This window comes from Tamandua tetradactyla, chromosome 24, assembly GCF_023851605.1.
Source record: "Tamandua tetradactyla isolate mTamTet1 chromosome 24, mTamTet1.pri, whole genome shotgun sequence".
NCBI lineage: Eukaryota > Metazoa > Chordata > Mammalia > Pilosa > Myrmecophagidae > Tamandua > Tamandua tetradactyla.
The window spans coordinates 48,354,833-48,372,044 of NC_135350.1; the positions used below are offsets into that span (position 1 = coordinate 48,354,833).

Below are 17,212 nucleotides of genomic sequence, written 5' to 3' on the forward strand. Positions count from 1 at the left end.
TGCCTTCTTGGGAATCATAGGCTTAGGAGCTCTGACCAAGATAGAAAGTTTGGAAAAAGAAGCCTTGAACAGAAGCCACAGTGGCTGTCACATAGTTCATTCAGTCATTTCATGTTTTATGAGATCATCATGCCATTCCTTGTTCAGAGATTAAAATTTTGCAGATATCTGTGATTGGAATGCGACTTATATCCTAGGCAGTGAGCTCAGTGTTTTTATTCCCTAAGTAGCCTGAAGGTTCTTGGAGCAGACAGTCACTATCAGGTTTCCAGTGGTGGTGATTCTTAGTTCTTTGTGTGATTTTCTTTGACTTCGTTTAAAATGTGTCCTTTATATAAAAAAAAGTGTCCTTTATAATGTCTATACAATAGGAAATGTGACCTTGTAGTTCTATATAATAGGATCTAAGATGCAATTATATGAGGATTTCTTAATTGTAATAAAATGCTGAAGTAGAAGCAAATTGATTTTAGTCTGGTTGCTGCTACAATGTACCCCGCAAGGTTTGCAAACCTGACAATTGTGAATTTAGATGGAAAAAATACATTGTAATTTTTTATCTCTAGTTAACTAAAGTCAAACTAATAGTCTATTAATGTTAAAGTATTAGCAGTCCTAAAGACTGTCACCAATTGTAATCAGAGGCGTTTCAAATTTATAGTTGTTCAAATATTTTAGAAATATCTTTTACAGCCATCACTACTTCAAAACTTAAAATAATTCTTAGACCTACTACTTGATCTCATTATTTAATGAGTTAATAAGGAAGTATGTATTTTTTATATCACAGATTCATTGTTTTTACAGGTTTGATAATTATATTTCAGTATAATCGGAGTCCTCTAAATACTGAGTATTTTAATTTATGCATTAAATTTATTATCCTGATGAGTCCATAGAATCATCAGAGTGTTATAGAGGAGGATAAAAAAAAATGATTAAGGAATTATCCCTGATATAGGATATTTGGTAACTTTAATGAGACTATTTTATAATTTAAAATCTTTTATTTTAAATAAAAGGGTGAAAATAAAATAAAGGGTGAAAGAAAAAGAAAATGTCACTTCAAATGTTGCAGCAGAGTGTTCTTTGTGTTCCTGGCCTTTCTCCACAAAAATAGAAATCAAAACCAATGATATTGAGATAACTTTAGTAATGATTATGATAAAAGTGCTCTCAAGCAAAGTTGGATTTGTAAGCAGTACTATTTCTGAATTATAGATTGTGTTGGGTTTGCAAACTACTCCAGAAGGGGAAAAGTTCCCATTTTTTGTGAGAAGTTGTTTCTTGCCATCTGTTTAGAGTTGTATCCTGCTCATTTAGTATCCTCATATCCATTCTCTACAATTGCTTGACTTTAACAAAGACATCAGCAGCTTCCTTTTTTCCTTAGACTTAAAAAAGAGAGGCAGGGAAGTTAAAATAAAACTCGGTATATATTGAATCATGAGTAAGATATCAGAAAATATGGATGTTTTCATCATTGTTTGGCTTAGAGGACATGTTGAGTTTATGGCAGATTTGTTTTACTAATCAGGATGGCAGAAATGACAGTCTTAGAGTCGCATCATTTGGGATAACCAGACACTCCGCAGAATTACAGATGTAAGGCTAATGAGGTGGCAAACAAAGGCTTTCAGGAGTGTTGTCAATTAGAGTGTGCTATACAGCTGCAAATAAATATCTGAATATGTTGGAAATGATAAATGTTCACTTTGCGCTAGTGTCCTTGGCCATAGTTCTCCATCCTCCAGGGAAAACTGCAAGCTCATTTTTCCTTAGCATGTTTAAAACATTACATAAAGATCTCATAAATCTTAATTTAAGAAGCCATTAAAAAAGTTATCTTTTTAGAGCTCAATTTGCTTATAAGTAAGTTGAGCTCTCATGACAAGGATGTATCTGACTGAAGCTCTGCAGAATCATTTTCTTAGCCAGCAACAGCTGTGCTGTTCTTTCTAAATAGTAATAATGCTTCTACATTGCACTTGCTCGTTATTGTCAGGAGGGCTTCTGGTGCCTTTACTGAGTTACTCTGAAAGCAGCCTGCTTTTTTTTGTTTTGTTTTGTGTTTTCTTTGGAGTGCACAATAAAACAAGCCATTTAAATTTTAATATGTTTTCTTTGCACCATTAATTAAAATGATTTATGTTTGCTTGCCTCCTTGAACTAGAGTGTGATGTTAGGATTTATTGCTTCCATGCTGATGTTTTCCAACAGCGATTCATTTATGGATCAGACTATCAAACTCTTCCTGGTCTCAGTAAATTTGCTTGGACTGCAGCACCTTTACTTAACTCCTGGCAGGACACAATCTCACACCATTTCTCCCTGCCCCCATTTGACATTTGAAATTGTATTTGTTGTCCATATTCTGGCCAGTTGTTTAGAGTGAGAATCTTTGAACATTGATGTATCTGTGATGGAGGAAAGGAAAGGGAGCACGAGATAAACCAGACTATATTTTGGTCTGGTTGTTGAGAGCATCTAACTTTGTGAGACTCAGATTAAGGACTTCTCAAGTACTTATGTTAAGAGAACTCTGTGTTTATGCACTTCAGAGGAAAGGCACTATACTTGCTCTCTGATCTTATCCAGAAGAAAATGGAAAATGAAAGGAAGACCCATATGTATTTTAAACAAACTTTTGTAAACAGTAGCAATGGGATCTTTAGTGTGTATGGACTCTAAGGCACTTAGATAGTGTTGCTGATGAATTGGGTATTCCTTTTGTCACTGGCATGATATCAGTTCTGGAATACTATTTGATCCACAGTCATTGTAGAATTTCTATTTTTTTTTAAACCAATGCAGTTCACTGTTGACAGTTCTCTTCACTCTTTTCTGAATATCGGAACATATGATTGCATCAAGCTGGCTGCAGGCTCCAGTGCTGACATTTTCTAGCGCAAAGAATGCCCACATCACTCGAACATTTGAAAAGTGTTAATGAGCAGATCAAAAGGACTGTTGCCTGAAGCAGCTAACTTTTTTCTTTTCTTTTTTTTAAAGAAATCGGCTCTCCTCCAAACTGAAATCTTTATTCTAGCAGCTAAGTAGATGAGATGTGATCCTCCCTGATGATGATACTAACAAATGAAAAAAAAAAAAAAAAACAAATTGGAGAAGATTCAAACTCTGCATATGGTTCATAAAGTGATGAAAGTGTTTTCCAGAATATTCAATACAGAGCTGAAGGATGCTAAATGGAAAAAATTCTGGCAACTAGGCAATATTATGCCTTTTAAAATCTGCAAATTCTCATAAAATATGGTGCATATGAATACATCCTTTTCTGAAATCAGTATGCTCCTGCACTATTTAATATAAGAATGGGATTCTCATGAATGCTATTTTAATATATTAGGACTAACAGCAAGGTTTCCTACTTTCCTGCAGTGGTTTAACTGAAATGTAAGGATATCAGGTGGACATAGATTTTCTTGTTTTTTGAGCCAAATGTCTTCAGATTATTTTCAGTTTTCTTTGTTACTTATGAGGAAGTGTGGTAGAATGGAGAGAAGATGCATTTTGAAAATTCACAAAAAGATTTTACTTTGTGCTCCAACATTTCTAGGTGAGAGATTTTGGGCATATTAATTAATGTTTGTCTCTGTAAAACAGGGGCTGGGCAGTGCAACGGTAGCTCAGTGGCAGAATTCTCACCTGCCATACCGAAGACCCAGGTTCGGTTCCTTGAGCCTGCCTATGCCAAAAAGAGAAAAGAAAAGAAAAAAAATAGGGACTATAAGCTCTGTACTGCAGAATTGTTGTGAGGTTTACATACAGCTATCTGTATGTATGTATGTATGTATGTATGTATGTATCCAAACAAGCAACATTTACTTGACAAATCTTACTCATTTTCTTTTGTATGTCCCCTTTGCAGCATAAACCTTATTTTTTATAAAAAAAGTAGTGTGTCAGAAGAAATTGGAACTCAGAGTTTGAAGGAGATAGATCTGGGTCCTGTGTTTGAATCTTAATTCTGATGAGATTTTGTCTATCCTCAGGAAAATTATTGAAGTAACAGCTTCTCTTTCTTCATATTTGAAATGGGTATAGGAAATAGTTATCATATAAGCTGAGTATGAGAATAAGACAAAGTCTGGAGCATGGCACATGAATAGTAATAGTAGGACACAGATGAGCATTAGCTCAAGGTCAGTTCCTGCAGGTACTGTCTGTTATTGTGATGGTTGTGTCTCTTAATTTGTTGGATCAAAATTTGACTTTGGTAGTTTTTTTTTTTTACATTTCTATTATTTTTTATTTGAAAAGTTGTAGGTTTGCAGAAAATGCTGTTCTTATATACCCCCTTCATATACATATACTTTTCCCTGTCATTAATACTTTGCATTAATGTGATTTCTTTGCTATGATTGATGAACTAATATTATTAGAATTATATTATTAGCTATAATCCATAGTTTGCATTAGGATTCACTTTCGTGTGGTGCAGTTTTCCTGTATGTTTTTTAAAATTTATTTTAGTAACATATATGACCTAAAATTTCTCCTTTTAACCACATTCAAATATATAATTTAGTGGTGTTAATTACATCCATTATATTATATTACCATAATCACCATCCATTACCAAAACTCTACCGTCACCATGAACAGAAATTGGTAACAATTAAGAATTAATTCTTGATTTCCTATCCCCTCCATCCTGGCCCCTGGTAATCTGTATGCCAGTTTGTGCCTTCATGAATTTGCTTTTTCTAGTGACTTCGTATCAGTGAGATGATACAATATTTGTCTTTTATGTCCAGCTTATTTCATTCAACCTGATGTCTTCAAGACTCATCCATGTTGTTAGATGTATCAGAATGTCATTATTTTTTATGGATGTATAATATTCTCTTGTCTGTATATACCACATTTTCTTTATCCATTCATCTGCTGATGGACACTTGGGTTACTTCCATCTTTGGCAACTGTGAATAATGCCACCCTGAACATCAGTATGTAGATATATTTGTTCAAGTCTCTGCTTCCAATGCTTTTGGCTATATACTTGGAAGAGGGACTGCTGGGTCGTATGGTAACTCTATACTTAGTAATATGTTATTAGTAAATTATTAACTAAATAATTAATATGCTTAATTATAAGCATATTAATTCCCTGTATTAGTTCCCCATAATTAATTAATGGGGAACTATTTTCCAGAGCAGCTGCAACATTTAACATTCCCCCAGAGATGATGGCATGTTCCCATTTCTCTACGTCTTCTTCAACACTTGTTTATTTTATTTCCAATTTTTTTAATAGTAATAATTCTAGTTCATGTAAAATGATATTACCTTGTGGTTTTGATTTCATTTCCTTAATAGCTCGAAGGTGAACATTTTTTAATGTGCTTTTTTTTTGCCATTTATTTGTCTTCTTTGGAAAAATGTCTATTCAAGTCTTTTGCAGATTTTAGAATTGGGTTGTTTGCTTTTTTGTTATTGAGTTGTAGGATTTCTTTATATATTGGATATGTGGATACCAAATATTTTCTCTCACTGTGTAGGTTGTCTTTCTCCTTTCAGGATGAAGTCCTTTGTTGCATAAAAAAATTTAATGTTGATGAAGTCCCATTTATCTCTTTTTTCTTATGTTGTATAATGTCTATGGATGATTGGCTTTTTCAATACCGCAAAGAATGGTGCTGGAATTTTGATTGGGTTGCATTAAGTTTGTAAACTGCTTTGGTTAAAGTTGTCATATTATTATTTAGTCTTCCAATCCATGAACACAGAAGGACCTTCCATTTATTTATGTCTTCTTTTGATTTCTTTTACCAATCTTTCTGTGATTTTCCATATGTAAGTCCTTTACATTCTTAGTTACATTTATTCTGCAGTTTTTGATTTTTTAGTAGATGTTGTAAATGAATTTTTTTTCTTGATTTCCTCTTCATATTTTCATTACCAATGTATAGAAACGCTCTGTACATTAGATCTATAAATTAGATCAACATTGGGTGTTAATCTTGTACCCACCACTTTGCTCTATCTGTTTATATGCTCTAGCAGCTTTGTTGTAGATTTTTCAGGATCTTCCTTAATATAGGATCATGTTATCTGCAAATAAGGAACGTTTTACTTCTTCTTTCCAATTTGGATGTCTTTTTTTCTTTTCCTAATTGCTCTGGTTGGAACTTCCTGTACAATATTGAATAACAGTGGCTAGAGTGGGCCTCCTTGTGTTGTTCTTGATCTTAAAGGGAAAGCTTTTAGATTTTCACTATCAAGCATGTTAGGTGTGCTTTTCATAAATGCTTTTTATCATGTTGAGGAATTTTTCTCCTATTTCTGATTTTCTAGGTGTTTGTATCAAGAAAGTATGCTGGAATTTCTCCAATGCTTTTTTTCTGCCTCAGTCGAGATCCTCGTGTTTTTTTCCCAGTATCTATTAATGTGGTGTATAACATTAATTGATTTTCTTATGATGAACCATTCTTGCATACCTGGAATAAATCCCACTTGATCATGGTGTGCAATTCTTTTAATGTGCCTTTTGATTCAGTTAGCTAGTATCTTGTTGAGGGTTTCGCATGTATATCCATAACAGAGTATTTTCCCCATAGTTTTGAGGAGAATGGCTCTTGACAGTTTTTGCTGATTGTTCAAAGAATATATGGGAAAATGACACCCTCAAGCTTCTTACACTCCCATATTGGTCTTTATATTCTTGGTACTGTTTTAAGGATTTGTTTCCACTATTAAAGTAGAAAATATGCCTGTCAGGATTTCAAAAGCACTTTAAATTTATACACAGGTCTCAATTTAGTCATATATAAGATTAATCATTGTCTAATGATTAGATTAGATTAATATAAGATTAGACATTGGAAAATGCTTACTGGAAATGCTTAAAAGCAAAGTGCCTAGTAGAAACATTGTGAAGTATATTTTTCATCTTTATATTAGAATTTTCTTAGAGATCATTATTGAAATAGACCTACAATGATCCAATTTATTTCTCATTGAAGGAAATTAGGATTATATTATGTTTTTTAACCTGCCATTGAGTTTATTAGTTCTCCAATTTTATTGGTTGAAAGAGAAAGTTGATGTTTCATTTTCCTTGGAACTAGCAACATTTTAGTTTCATGGATATCTCTCAGTCTTTGCATCCATTTATGATCAATGCATATACATATTCTTCAGTATTTTGCTTATAGATCTGTAGTTTGACTATAGTCTTTTGTTGTGAACGTTCTCAGTTCCTTCAGCTTCAAATTCAAACATGTTTTGTGGTAGTTAAGGAGAAGGAGAAATGATTATTATCCTTGAGGAAACTATACTTTTTGGGTTAATTGAAAATCCCAAAATAAACATATAAGCCCAAATTACTGAATCATGAATGGTTCAGTTGTACAGAAATACACATTTATTCAGGTTTCTCAGGTTTCTAGAAAAAAATGATAGAAAGTTGATACCTAGTCTGAAAAGGCTGGATGGGATGAAGCTTGGAAATGGTCATTTTATTTGCAGGAAGCAAAGGGATTGTTAGTCTGGCTGGAGTAGAGATGCATGCACGGAGATGTTTGCAGACAAGATGTTAGAGCTGAATGTATGTACCATGTTGAAGCATTTTAAAAATGAGAGTAGAAGAGCTGACTCATACAGATACATCGAAGAGTGGGCTTTGATTTTTCTAGATTGTGGCTTATGATACCAGATAAACAGCCATCAGTGAAGAGAAGGAATCAGAAGGTACCTCATGATCCTGTTGTGAGCTTGTCAACCATGGTCACATGAGGACTTTAAATAGAAACTGAACTTTTCATTTTTCAATGTTAAAACTAGAAACTATCCAGGATAATGTTTATGACATAAGAAAGGAAATCATGGGGGGGAATGATGGTCAGTAATCTTAGGAGAATTTAATATGGAATAGGGTTGGGGATAGTATTTGTATCCTCAGAAATTTATATACCAGTGCTATATGCACAAGTAATAAGCACAGAAATTTGAAATCTTCAGAAGGAAATACTTAAGAGTTCATGCATCATATGCTCAGACTTAGTGGAATGGAAGGCTTTACCTTAATCTTTTATTGTGAGAGAACTCCAAAGAGCACTTTATGGAATTCACGAAAGAGTGGAAGCATGATTTGTAATGTTCCTTTCCATAAAACTCAGTGATTTACAGATTTCAGTTTTGGGTGTTGGAGTCATCAATCACTTCTGAGCAGGGAAGTGACCTGATTAAGCTTGTGTTTGGAGAACATTGACTTAGCTATGTAGAAAAGGAAGAATGGGGTAGAGAGATGATGTATAAGCAAGCAAGATGTATAATTTAACTATGAAGTGAGCACAAGTAATGCATGTAGACATTGGCTGCCATCAAAAAGGCTGCTGTGATTATAGGCTACCAATCAATTTTATCAATGTCATTAATTAAAATGCTTTGAATATGGATTGAGGAGTGATGGCATGCATCAATTTTTCTGAGTACAATTTATTCACTTATAATGATTTTAGGACCTTAAGAAAGATATTGTTCAAATAAATACATAGCAAAGAAACTGACCAAGATGATCAAAAGACTCAGAACCATCTCATGAGAAATGGTTGAGATGATTAGCTTCTAGATAGGTACTCTGAAGAGAAATATGATTCTTTATTGGAAAAATTCAAACATAGTTCAATGGCAGCTTGGTAAGATTTTTTCAGAGTGTTGAATTTTTGATTGTATGTGCATTGGAAGAGATGAAAAATTCTAGACAATTTTAAGGTGAAGAAAATCCCGAGTTTATGATCTTAGATAATGACATTAGAAATGGAATGAAAAGAATCATTCCTTTTTTCCTTGTCCGTTACCCTCCTTCTCTCAACTTCTGTCCTTCTTTACTTCCCTTCCTTCCTTTTTACCTTCCTTTTCTCCATTCCTCCCTCATATTTCCTCCTCTTCCTACCTCCCTCCTTTTCCTCACCTACTGACTTACCTTTCTTCCTTTTTCCTTGTTTTCTTTTTATTTTTTACATGGGCAGGCACCGGGAAACGAACCCGGGTCCTCTGGCATGGCAGGCAAGCATTCTTGCCTGCTGAGCCACCGTGGCCCGCCCTCCTTGTTTCCTTGAAAGGCTATTTTATGCCACACAGCTGCTGAATACTTTGAATACAGTGAGGCACAAAGAAGATGGGAAACTTGTTTTCCAGTTTTTTGGAGCAAGATGAAATTATTAACTCTGATATGTGCTAGGGCAGAAAAAGATAGGCATCTATGCATACCAAGGAAATCTTCCCTACTTTGGGGAGGTTAGGGGATTCATCAGGGGTGAAAGAGATTTCCAAGACTCCAGTAGAGTCTTGGAAATCAATAGTAATTGATTTTGTGAAATCATCAGAAATGAGGGAGAACTTTTAGATTTTGCAAAAACATTGAGGCTGAAGCTGGAAGTGAGAATGAAAGGAGATTGAGTTGGCTTTTAAGAGGAGATGATTGAGTTGGTTTTGAACCTGATGAATGTGAAATGCTGACAGATCTGATTTTCATTGATTATTTATAGATATGTAAATTGATAGTGAAATAAGGTGTTTCTTATATAAAGTAAATACACTTGTTAAATACTTCAGCTAGACAACCTTAACTTTTTGTTTTACTACCTCATTTGTTTATTTATTTATTAAAAAATTTTTTTTGATACAACAATGTACAAGCACATACATTCTTAATATATGAATATTCCATACATGGTGTACAATCAGTGACTCACAATATCATCACATAGTTGTATATTCATCACCATGATCACTTTTTAGAACATTTGCATCACTCCAGAAAAACAAAGAAAAAGAAAAAAGAAAGAACTTATACATATCATACCGCTTACCCCTCTCTCTCATTGACCACTAGTATTTCCATCTAGGCAATATATGTATTTTTAAATTTTAACATTTGTTTCCCCTATTATTTATTTATTTTTAATCCATATGTTTTACACATTTATCCATACTGTAGATAAAAGGAGCATCAGACACAAGGTTTTCACAAACACACAGTCACACTGTGAAAGCTGTGTCATTATACAATCATCTTCAAGAAACATGGCTATTGGTACACAGCTCTACAGTTTTAGGCACTTCCTTCTAGCCTAATACACCTTAATCTAAAAAGGTTATAGATTATATAAATATAATGCATAAGAATAACCTCCAGGATAACCTCTAAACTCTGAAATCTCTCAGGCACTGACATCCATTTATTTTTAATCTTAATCATTCACTGCCATTTATTTCTGAGCTATCTAAAACATTACAGGTTTTTATCCTTCAAGCTATTAAAAAGAACTGATGTTTATTGATGAAAATAAACCTGAATTAACTTAAAGGGTAAAATAAAAATTAAAGCATTTCTTGTTCAATTATTTCTGTGTATTGTAGTTACTGTCTGTATTTTTCCTAATTTAGAATTTGAGATAAAACTATTATAAATACAGAAATTACTAACAACATCAGATTTTAAAAATACTTTTCATTATGGAAAATTTCAAACATGTACAAAGAGAGAGGTAAATATAATAAATCCCCATGTTTCCATCACTGAGCTTCAAGGACTTTCACTTTGCCATCCCAAACTGTTTTGATGAAAATGTCAGAATTTATCCTTTCATCTAAAAATTACTTCAGCATTACCTTTCAATGATAAGCAATCTTTTAAAAACATACCCATGATAAAGTAACATACCTTAGTAATAATAATTCTTTGCTGATATTTATTTTACAAGTTTCTATTGTTTTAAACTTTGAAAAATTTAAGAATATAATCAAAGTATTTGACATTAGATGAAATAAAGCAGCTGTATTTTCAAGCAGTCCTTTCAGTATAGACATCTGGGTGTGTATCTGTATTACCAGAAGTCATTGGCATTTGGTCAAAGGTTTTCTAACGTCATGGTTGAAAGTCCTGTTATCCCAGACCAGTACACAGTATTCTAAATTAGACTTTAGACTCCATTTCCTTTCACACAAAGAATTAACAATATATATATTTCATGAGAAGAGATATCAAGTAATGATTCACAGGACAGGAATCTTGGCTGAAACATGTATATGTTTCTAGATTAAAAGGTGGGAAGGAGAATATATCTATATCCATATCATGTCATCCAAAGCAAAATAACTTTTTTGTTGTGAATTATGAAAAAGTGTCAATGAGTCATAGCAGGAAAATTTTGCAATTTTGCTAGTACATTCCTATTATGTTTGAGAGGAACATACTGTAATTTAGTGAAAATTTGAGGGGGGTGCTGACATCAGAAAAAACACTTTGTTAAAGTTTGTGCAAATTATTAAACATTTTTTGTTCTTGTTATCCAGCTATAAAATGAAGCTAATATTATTCGCATCACATCATAAAATGAACTAATGTGTGTGAAAGGAGATTTATGCATTTTTAGGTGCTTGTTATCTAGTGCCACCTAAAAATAACAACTAAGTGGCTTTGAATGGTAAAGAATTGCCCTCACAGATCTGTAGGTAGACTGTTCAGTTAGGAGATTCTTACTTAAGCACTCTCATATTATTGTAGCAGATGTCAACTGGTCTGGGGTCACTTGTAAACGTGATTGGACTGGATGCCCAGGATGGCTTCTTGACTTCTATGTCTAGCATTTCAGTTGAAAAGCTAGGAACTGCCTGGGTTCTCTCTCCCTGGGTTTTCTCACAGCTTCTGCTCTCAGGGTAGATTACTTACGTGGTAGTTTGTTTCCCCCAGAGTGAGTTCTCCAGGGGTGTCAGGATAAGCTCAAAAATTTCTTTTGACTTAGCCTTTGAAGTCACATGGCACTACTTCTGCTTCATAGCGTTGGTCAAAAGCTATTAACAAGTCAGCCCAAAGTCAGGAGGGGAATAAATATTGGCAGGGAAAGTTCACTGTGGAACATATTGGAGCTATCACATTATTTTACTAACTATCTTTCTACATCTTTTTTTGTTTTCTTATACCACAAAAATTTTTACCTTTGAATTTTGTTTTCCTTTGGACAGGTTATCAAGGATCCTCCTCCACCACCGCCATCTCCACCGAAGGAGGTAAATGAGGGTCTAATAAAGTGGTTTGGGTGCTTTTTTTCTCTTGTTTTTGTAATTATATGTTACTTCCAAGTTAGATTTCATTGGTTTTAGATTGTTAGGATACCTATCTATATTGTCTTTGGGATTTATGAAATTTAATTGTTACCTTTCTTCTAATGATTTCATTCATATGCTTGAGGAATGGGAACTTCATACATTGGTAAAGACAGAGTGGCCGTAGGGATCAATAATATGTAGGCATTTAATATAAATTATAGTATTATACCAATAGTTCTGGTGCCCCTTATTTACAAATATTTACAAAGAAAGTTGAAATATCTAATCTAAGTTAAAAATGTTATTGTGTGGGAGGGCCACGGTGGCTCAGCAGGTAAGAATGCTTGCCTGCCATGCCCGAGGACCTGGGTTCGATTCCCGGTGCCTGCCCATGTTAAAAAAAAAAAAATGTTATTGTGTTCTTTAAAATGAGTATTGCCTTTTTATTACTCCATTTATTAGCCAAAATAGTGTTAACAACACAAAATATGGAATATACTAGTACTGTGCATTCTCAAAGCTTCTACACTACCTATCTTTTTAGTACACATTTCACAGAAGTCAAACTTACACATATGTTGATGCTTTAAATTTTTACTGAAATGCTGACCTGATTTTAATCTGTTCTGTCTTTTAAAATATGAAGTGATGAATAGATTCAGCATAAGCAAATGATGTTTATAGTTAAGGAGCAACTCCTTGCCACCTTCTTTTGTAATAAGGGAAATTCTGAAAATTTGAGGAAGGATGAAGTCCTCATATCGGTAGAACTACACTTGAAATTTCTGCCTGAAGCAAAAATATATCGTATACCCTATATGCAATTTTTATTACACGAAACCTTTTTCAGTGGCATTCAGAAAAATGTTTAAATTTGAGCCATTTCTGACTAAAGAATATTTTAAGAAATTAATTAAGTTCATTTTAAAAAATTGCATCTCCTTAGGAAGAAGAAGAGCCATTGCCTAACAAGAAATGGCCAACTGTGGATGCTTCGTACTATGGTGGTCGAGGGGTTGGAGGAATTAAAAGAATGGAGGTCAGTAACATTGGAAAAAAAAGAAGTAGTTTGCTAATCTGTAATATGTATTCTGGGACTATTAAACCATGGAAACTGCTTTTCGTGATTCAGTAGCATAGTATCATCCATTTATACTCAACACTGAGTCTTTTCTAGAATGCTTTTTTTCCTATGGAATCATTTTAGCCATTTCAATACTGTTCAAGGACTGGCTTTATTACTCAAAGAATTCCATTGATAAGACGTCTGAATTCTGAACAGCTAAACAAAGCTAGGGCTTTTCTTAGTAATTTTGGAAAAAATTACAGCACAGAATGTTAACTTTAGGGAAGCCAGCCACTTGAAGTTGCAACAATGCTTGTCTTTGAGAAGATCTGATAGCCATGTACCATTGGAGGAGATTCTGTTAAAATATTCAATATACTGGATATGACCTTATCACAAATATATAGGAAGCACTTTTAGGACTTTTAACCTCTTTTAGCTACCACAAATGGAATTATATAATTAATATTAAGGATCATTTATAACATTATTGACCCTTTTTCTTCAATAGTTCTTTTACATTGGCTCAAAGTGTGGATTCAATTTGAACTTTCATGTTATATTTAAAAAATTTCATCATCAGAGAAATATTTTTCAAGGTAATGAATTAATTAATAATAAACAATCGTTGCCAGTACCAAGCCCTTGAAAACAGTGTAAACAGTTTAATATCCGTTCTCATGGAGCAATTTGAGAAATTTTCTTATTGAATAATTAACTTTACTATAAAATGCAGATTCTGGCTTTTTCTCCTAATTAGCTATCCTTTAACTTTATCTCTTAACTGTATTTTGCAGTCATTTTATGTCTCCTAAGGGCATACCTGCTTTGTGCCATTACTGCCAGCAAAATTAAATAAGTTAATTCACAAACATCAACTGTCGAAATTTTCTTTTTATACATTTCAACAAAATTCAGATTCCCAGTAAGAATGTCCCCTTTTCAGAATAAATTTCAGTGTTCTTCAAAGAGGCCCGGACTTACTTAACGTGGTTGTTATTGCTAAAGTGTTTATTCAGATCATCTGACAGTAATTCTCACTTTTTTGACCATATTAGATTTTAAAACAACACATGCACATTTTCCCTAAGAGCTTGCCACATTGTCACATTATTGCTGAAATACCCTTTGAGGCAGGTACCTCATTGCCAATAAGCCATTGTAAAAGGCAGGTGCTAGTAGCTATTAAGTTTGTCTTTTAGAGAATATTGTGTATATGTTCACATGGTGTAATTGGGAATATCAAATAGTACAGAGATCATGGTGCTGTTGTTAATCTACCTCTTGCTGTTTGACAGAGAAGGAAGGCCATCTTCTTTCAACTTGTGACATTCTTGGCTTGGAGATATGGGGAAAGAGTGGATTGGATGTTCTATATATAGTTAGATACAGACATTCACGGATGATCCATCACAATTTAATTTTATTTTATTCAGCTTCCTTCCAAAATGTGTGAATAAAAAGAAGTATATAAGGGGATAAAAGGTTTGGCATTATGTAATAAAATGCTAGTAGGTTAAGTTTGGATGGAGTGATGTTCATTTTTTGCTGTGTATTTCCCTATTATTTTCTAATTTCTCGACAGTGCGCCTGCACTTCATTCATAATAATACACGTAATTCCATTTTGGAATTTATACATGCAAAATGCTACATGATCCTCAAATAAATAATTTTTCTTCTGAAAACATTAGGAATAAATGTTAGCTGTTTTTTTTAAAGTCCCTTTTTCAGTGTTCCAAAGACTGTGCCGATTTCTAAAGGAAAGGAAAGAATGTTCATAAGTCTCTGAATGGGTCCTTGGTTAAAAAGAACATGGATTTATGTTTATGTCCAAGGGGAGGACCAAGTGCTCATATGTTTCCCTGAGTAACCCACATTTACGGTTTCAAAAATTATTCGTTTTTAATATGTGAAATTATATCACCTGTCTTTCTCAGTTGAGGAAAATTTGTGAAAAGAACTCAGCTACCTTTCATGAATCTGGGCCCATTTTAGCCCTAATTTTGGTTACTTTACATGGAGTATCTCATCAATTTATATGAATGAGGAAAAAAATGAGAAAGCAAATATGGGTGTTTTATGGGGGAAAAAACAATGTGCAAAAATCTCTTTTTTATTTTAACTGATTTCTCAAATATTTAAGTATGGCTGAGCTATTCTGTAAGGCTTAACTATATTCTCTGAAACTGAGAATTGTGTTGTTAAACTTTCTTAAATATAAACTTATTTAAACTTGGAATGGAAAATAGAAAATAAATTCTGTTTTAGAAGTATCCCTTTTCACACCTGGAAAGCATATATACTTAAAAAGCAACAACAATCAAACCTTAAACTGGGGGGAAAGTAAAAGGAATTATAGAAATTTTGTGCCCATCTAAATTAAAGAACAAATCTTCACGACTAAGATTAGTTAAAGACAGTATAAGGATTTTTACCTAAAATGTTTTCTTTCTTCTCCTTTAAATTAAATATTTAAGCACTATGGTAATGGCAATTTGCAGAAAGCTGAAACTGAGCTGATGTTAATAACAGCTGTTAGCACAACTCATCCACAATAGCTAATGACTTCAAATGCATGCTTCTGCCAATTGGAGGAAAACGTTTTTCTTTTCTCCATCCTGAAATTGCTTCTCTGTGATACAAGCGCCTACTCATCCAAATACTCTCTGGAAATTATGGAACTTCATTGTTTATAATGCAAACCACGTAGAGTTGGAAGAATTTAGCTATCAGATTGTACTTAACTTTTCTTCCATAGTAAATCCAGAGATATTAATTCTGTAAGCTTCCCTTTAGCAATATTCTCATGTTTTACCCCTTTTAACAATCTCAATATAGTCTAACTAAAAACATACTAAAGATATACGTATTATATATAAAATATATACTGAAATATAAACATACTAAAATGTATACACACACATATATGTACATATATTTATGCATATATACATACATACACATAGATTTCATTTCTTTTAAGAATTTTAAGAAAATTATTAAGTATCTCATAGTCTCTTAAAAAGATCCTACTATTAGACTTAGAGATTGAGTGAGAATTCTTTGTTGTGTTATTTGTGATGGTGGCTATAATGGCAATGACAAAGCTACGCCATGAAACAATGCTAGTGAATTTAATTATTATCCTTCAGATCTTCAGCAACTATATTTCACAAGTATAGTCCTTTGATGGTTGGGTCCCTAGGAATGCCGCATTGGGTGGGACTCAAGATCAACTGTATTATTTTCTTTATCTGAGAATGGTGTCAGTGATGCTTGGAAGACTATGATTGCCATTCCCTCCATGATATCAACCATGAATCCTAGCATGGGGAGCAGTATTTGTAAAAATTTATAATCCCTGAATGGATGTGAATTTTATCTACTTTTATTTCTTCCTGAATGACTTCTCTGAGATATGAAATTCTTGTTTCCTTAACTGTATTCTTCCTTATGTTGTTGATTTTTCCCTTAAAATTGTGTATTCTGGTTTTAGAGTTTTTAATTGAATTTTGATATATCTAAAGATTTTATAAGTTTTAGTTTATCTAGGTAAAGGCATTGTGATTTGAAAGAGAAGGTCATTTCTCTGGAATGAAAGCCAACTCTCTAGCTCTAAGGGTTTAATGGTGTTTAAAACAATTTTAACAGCCTCATAAAGAACATTCTAGTACCATTGATCACACTGAAAGATACAGATACATTTTAATGACTCAGCAGGGTCCACTTGAAATTGAAAGCCATTCTAAAATTGTAGTATAAAAGTTAGAAACATCTAAGTAGCCTTATCAAAGAGCTGTGAATAGTTCTGTCTATGAACAGTAATCATCAGCATCCCTACCCACTCACTCAGGTCATTAAAATGCTTTAAAAATCTTTAATTTCTTTTCTTTTGTAGACATCGCTTTACTATGGGATGTCATAATATGCCCTGGATAGACCTTTATATTTCTTTTTAGAGCTGCACTTTCTTATCTTTGTGGTCTCTGGCAACGTCCTTAGTTTTTATAGGACTTTTCACGGTTCTCACTTACCCAAGGGACATGTCTATTCACATGCCAATACATTA

The 17,212-nt window shown here is 33.4% G+C and overlaps 1 protein-coding gene across 1 annotated transcript in view; it reads left to right on the top strand.

Moving 5' to 3' along the window:
• Window positions 1–17,212, top strand: part of ANTXR2 (ANTXR cell adhesion molecule 2) — a 140,277-nt gene that overhangs the window by 62,519 nt on the left and 60,546 nt on the right. The window contains exons 13-14 of the mRNA XM_077143050.1: window positions 11,992–12,036; window positions 13,022–13,114. Coding sequence (XP_076999165.1) covers window positions 11,992–12,036; window positions 13,022–13,114 — 138 coding nt within the window. The remainder of the gene's footprint in view (window positions 1–11,991; window positions 12,037–13,021; window positions 13,115–17,212) is intronic.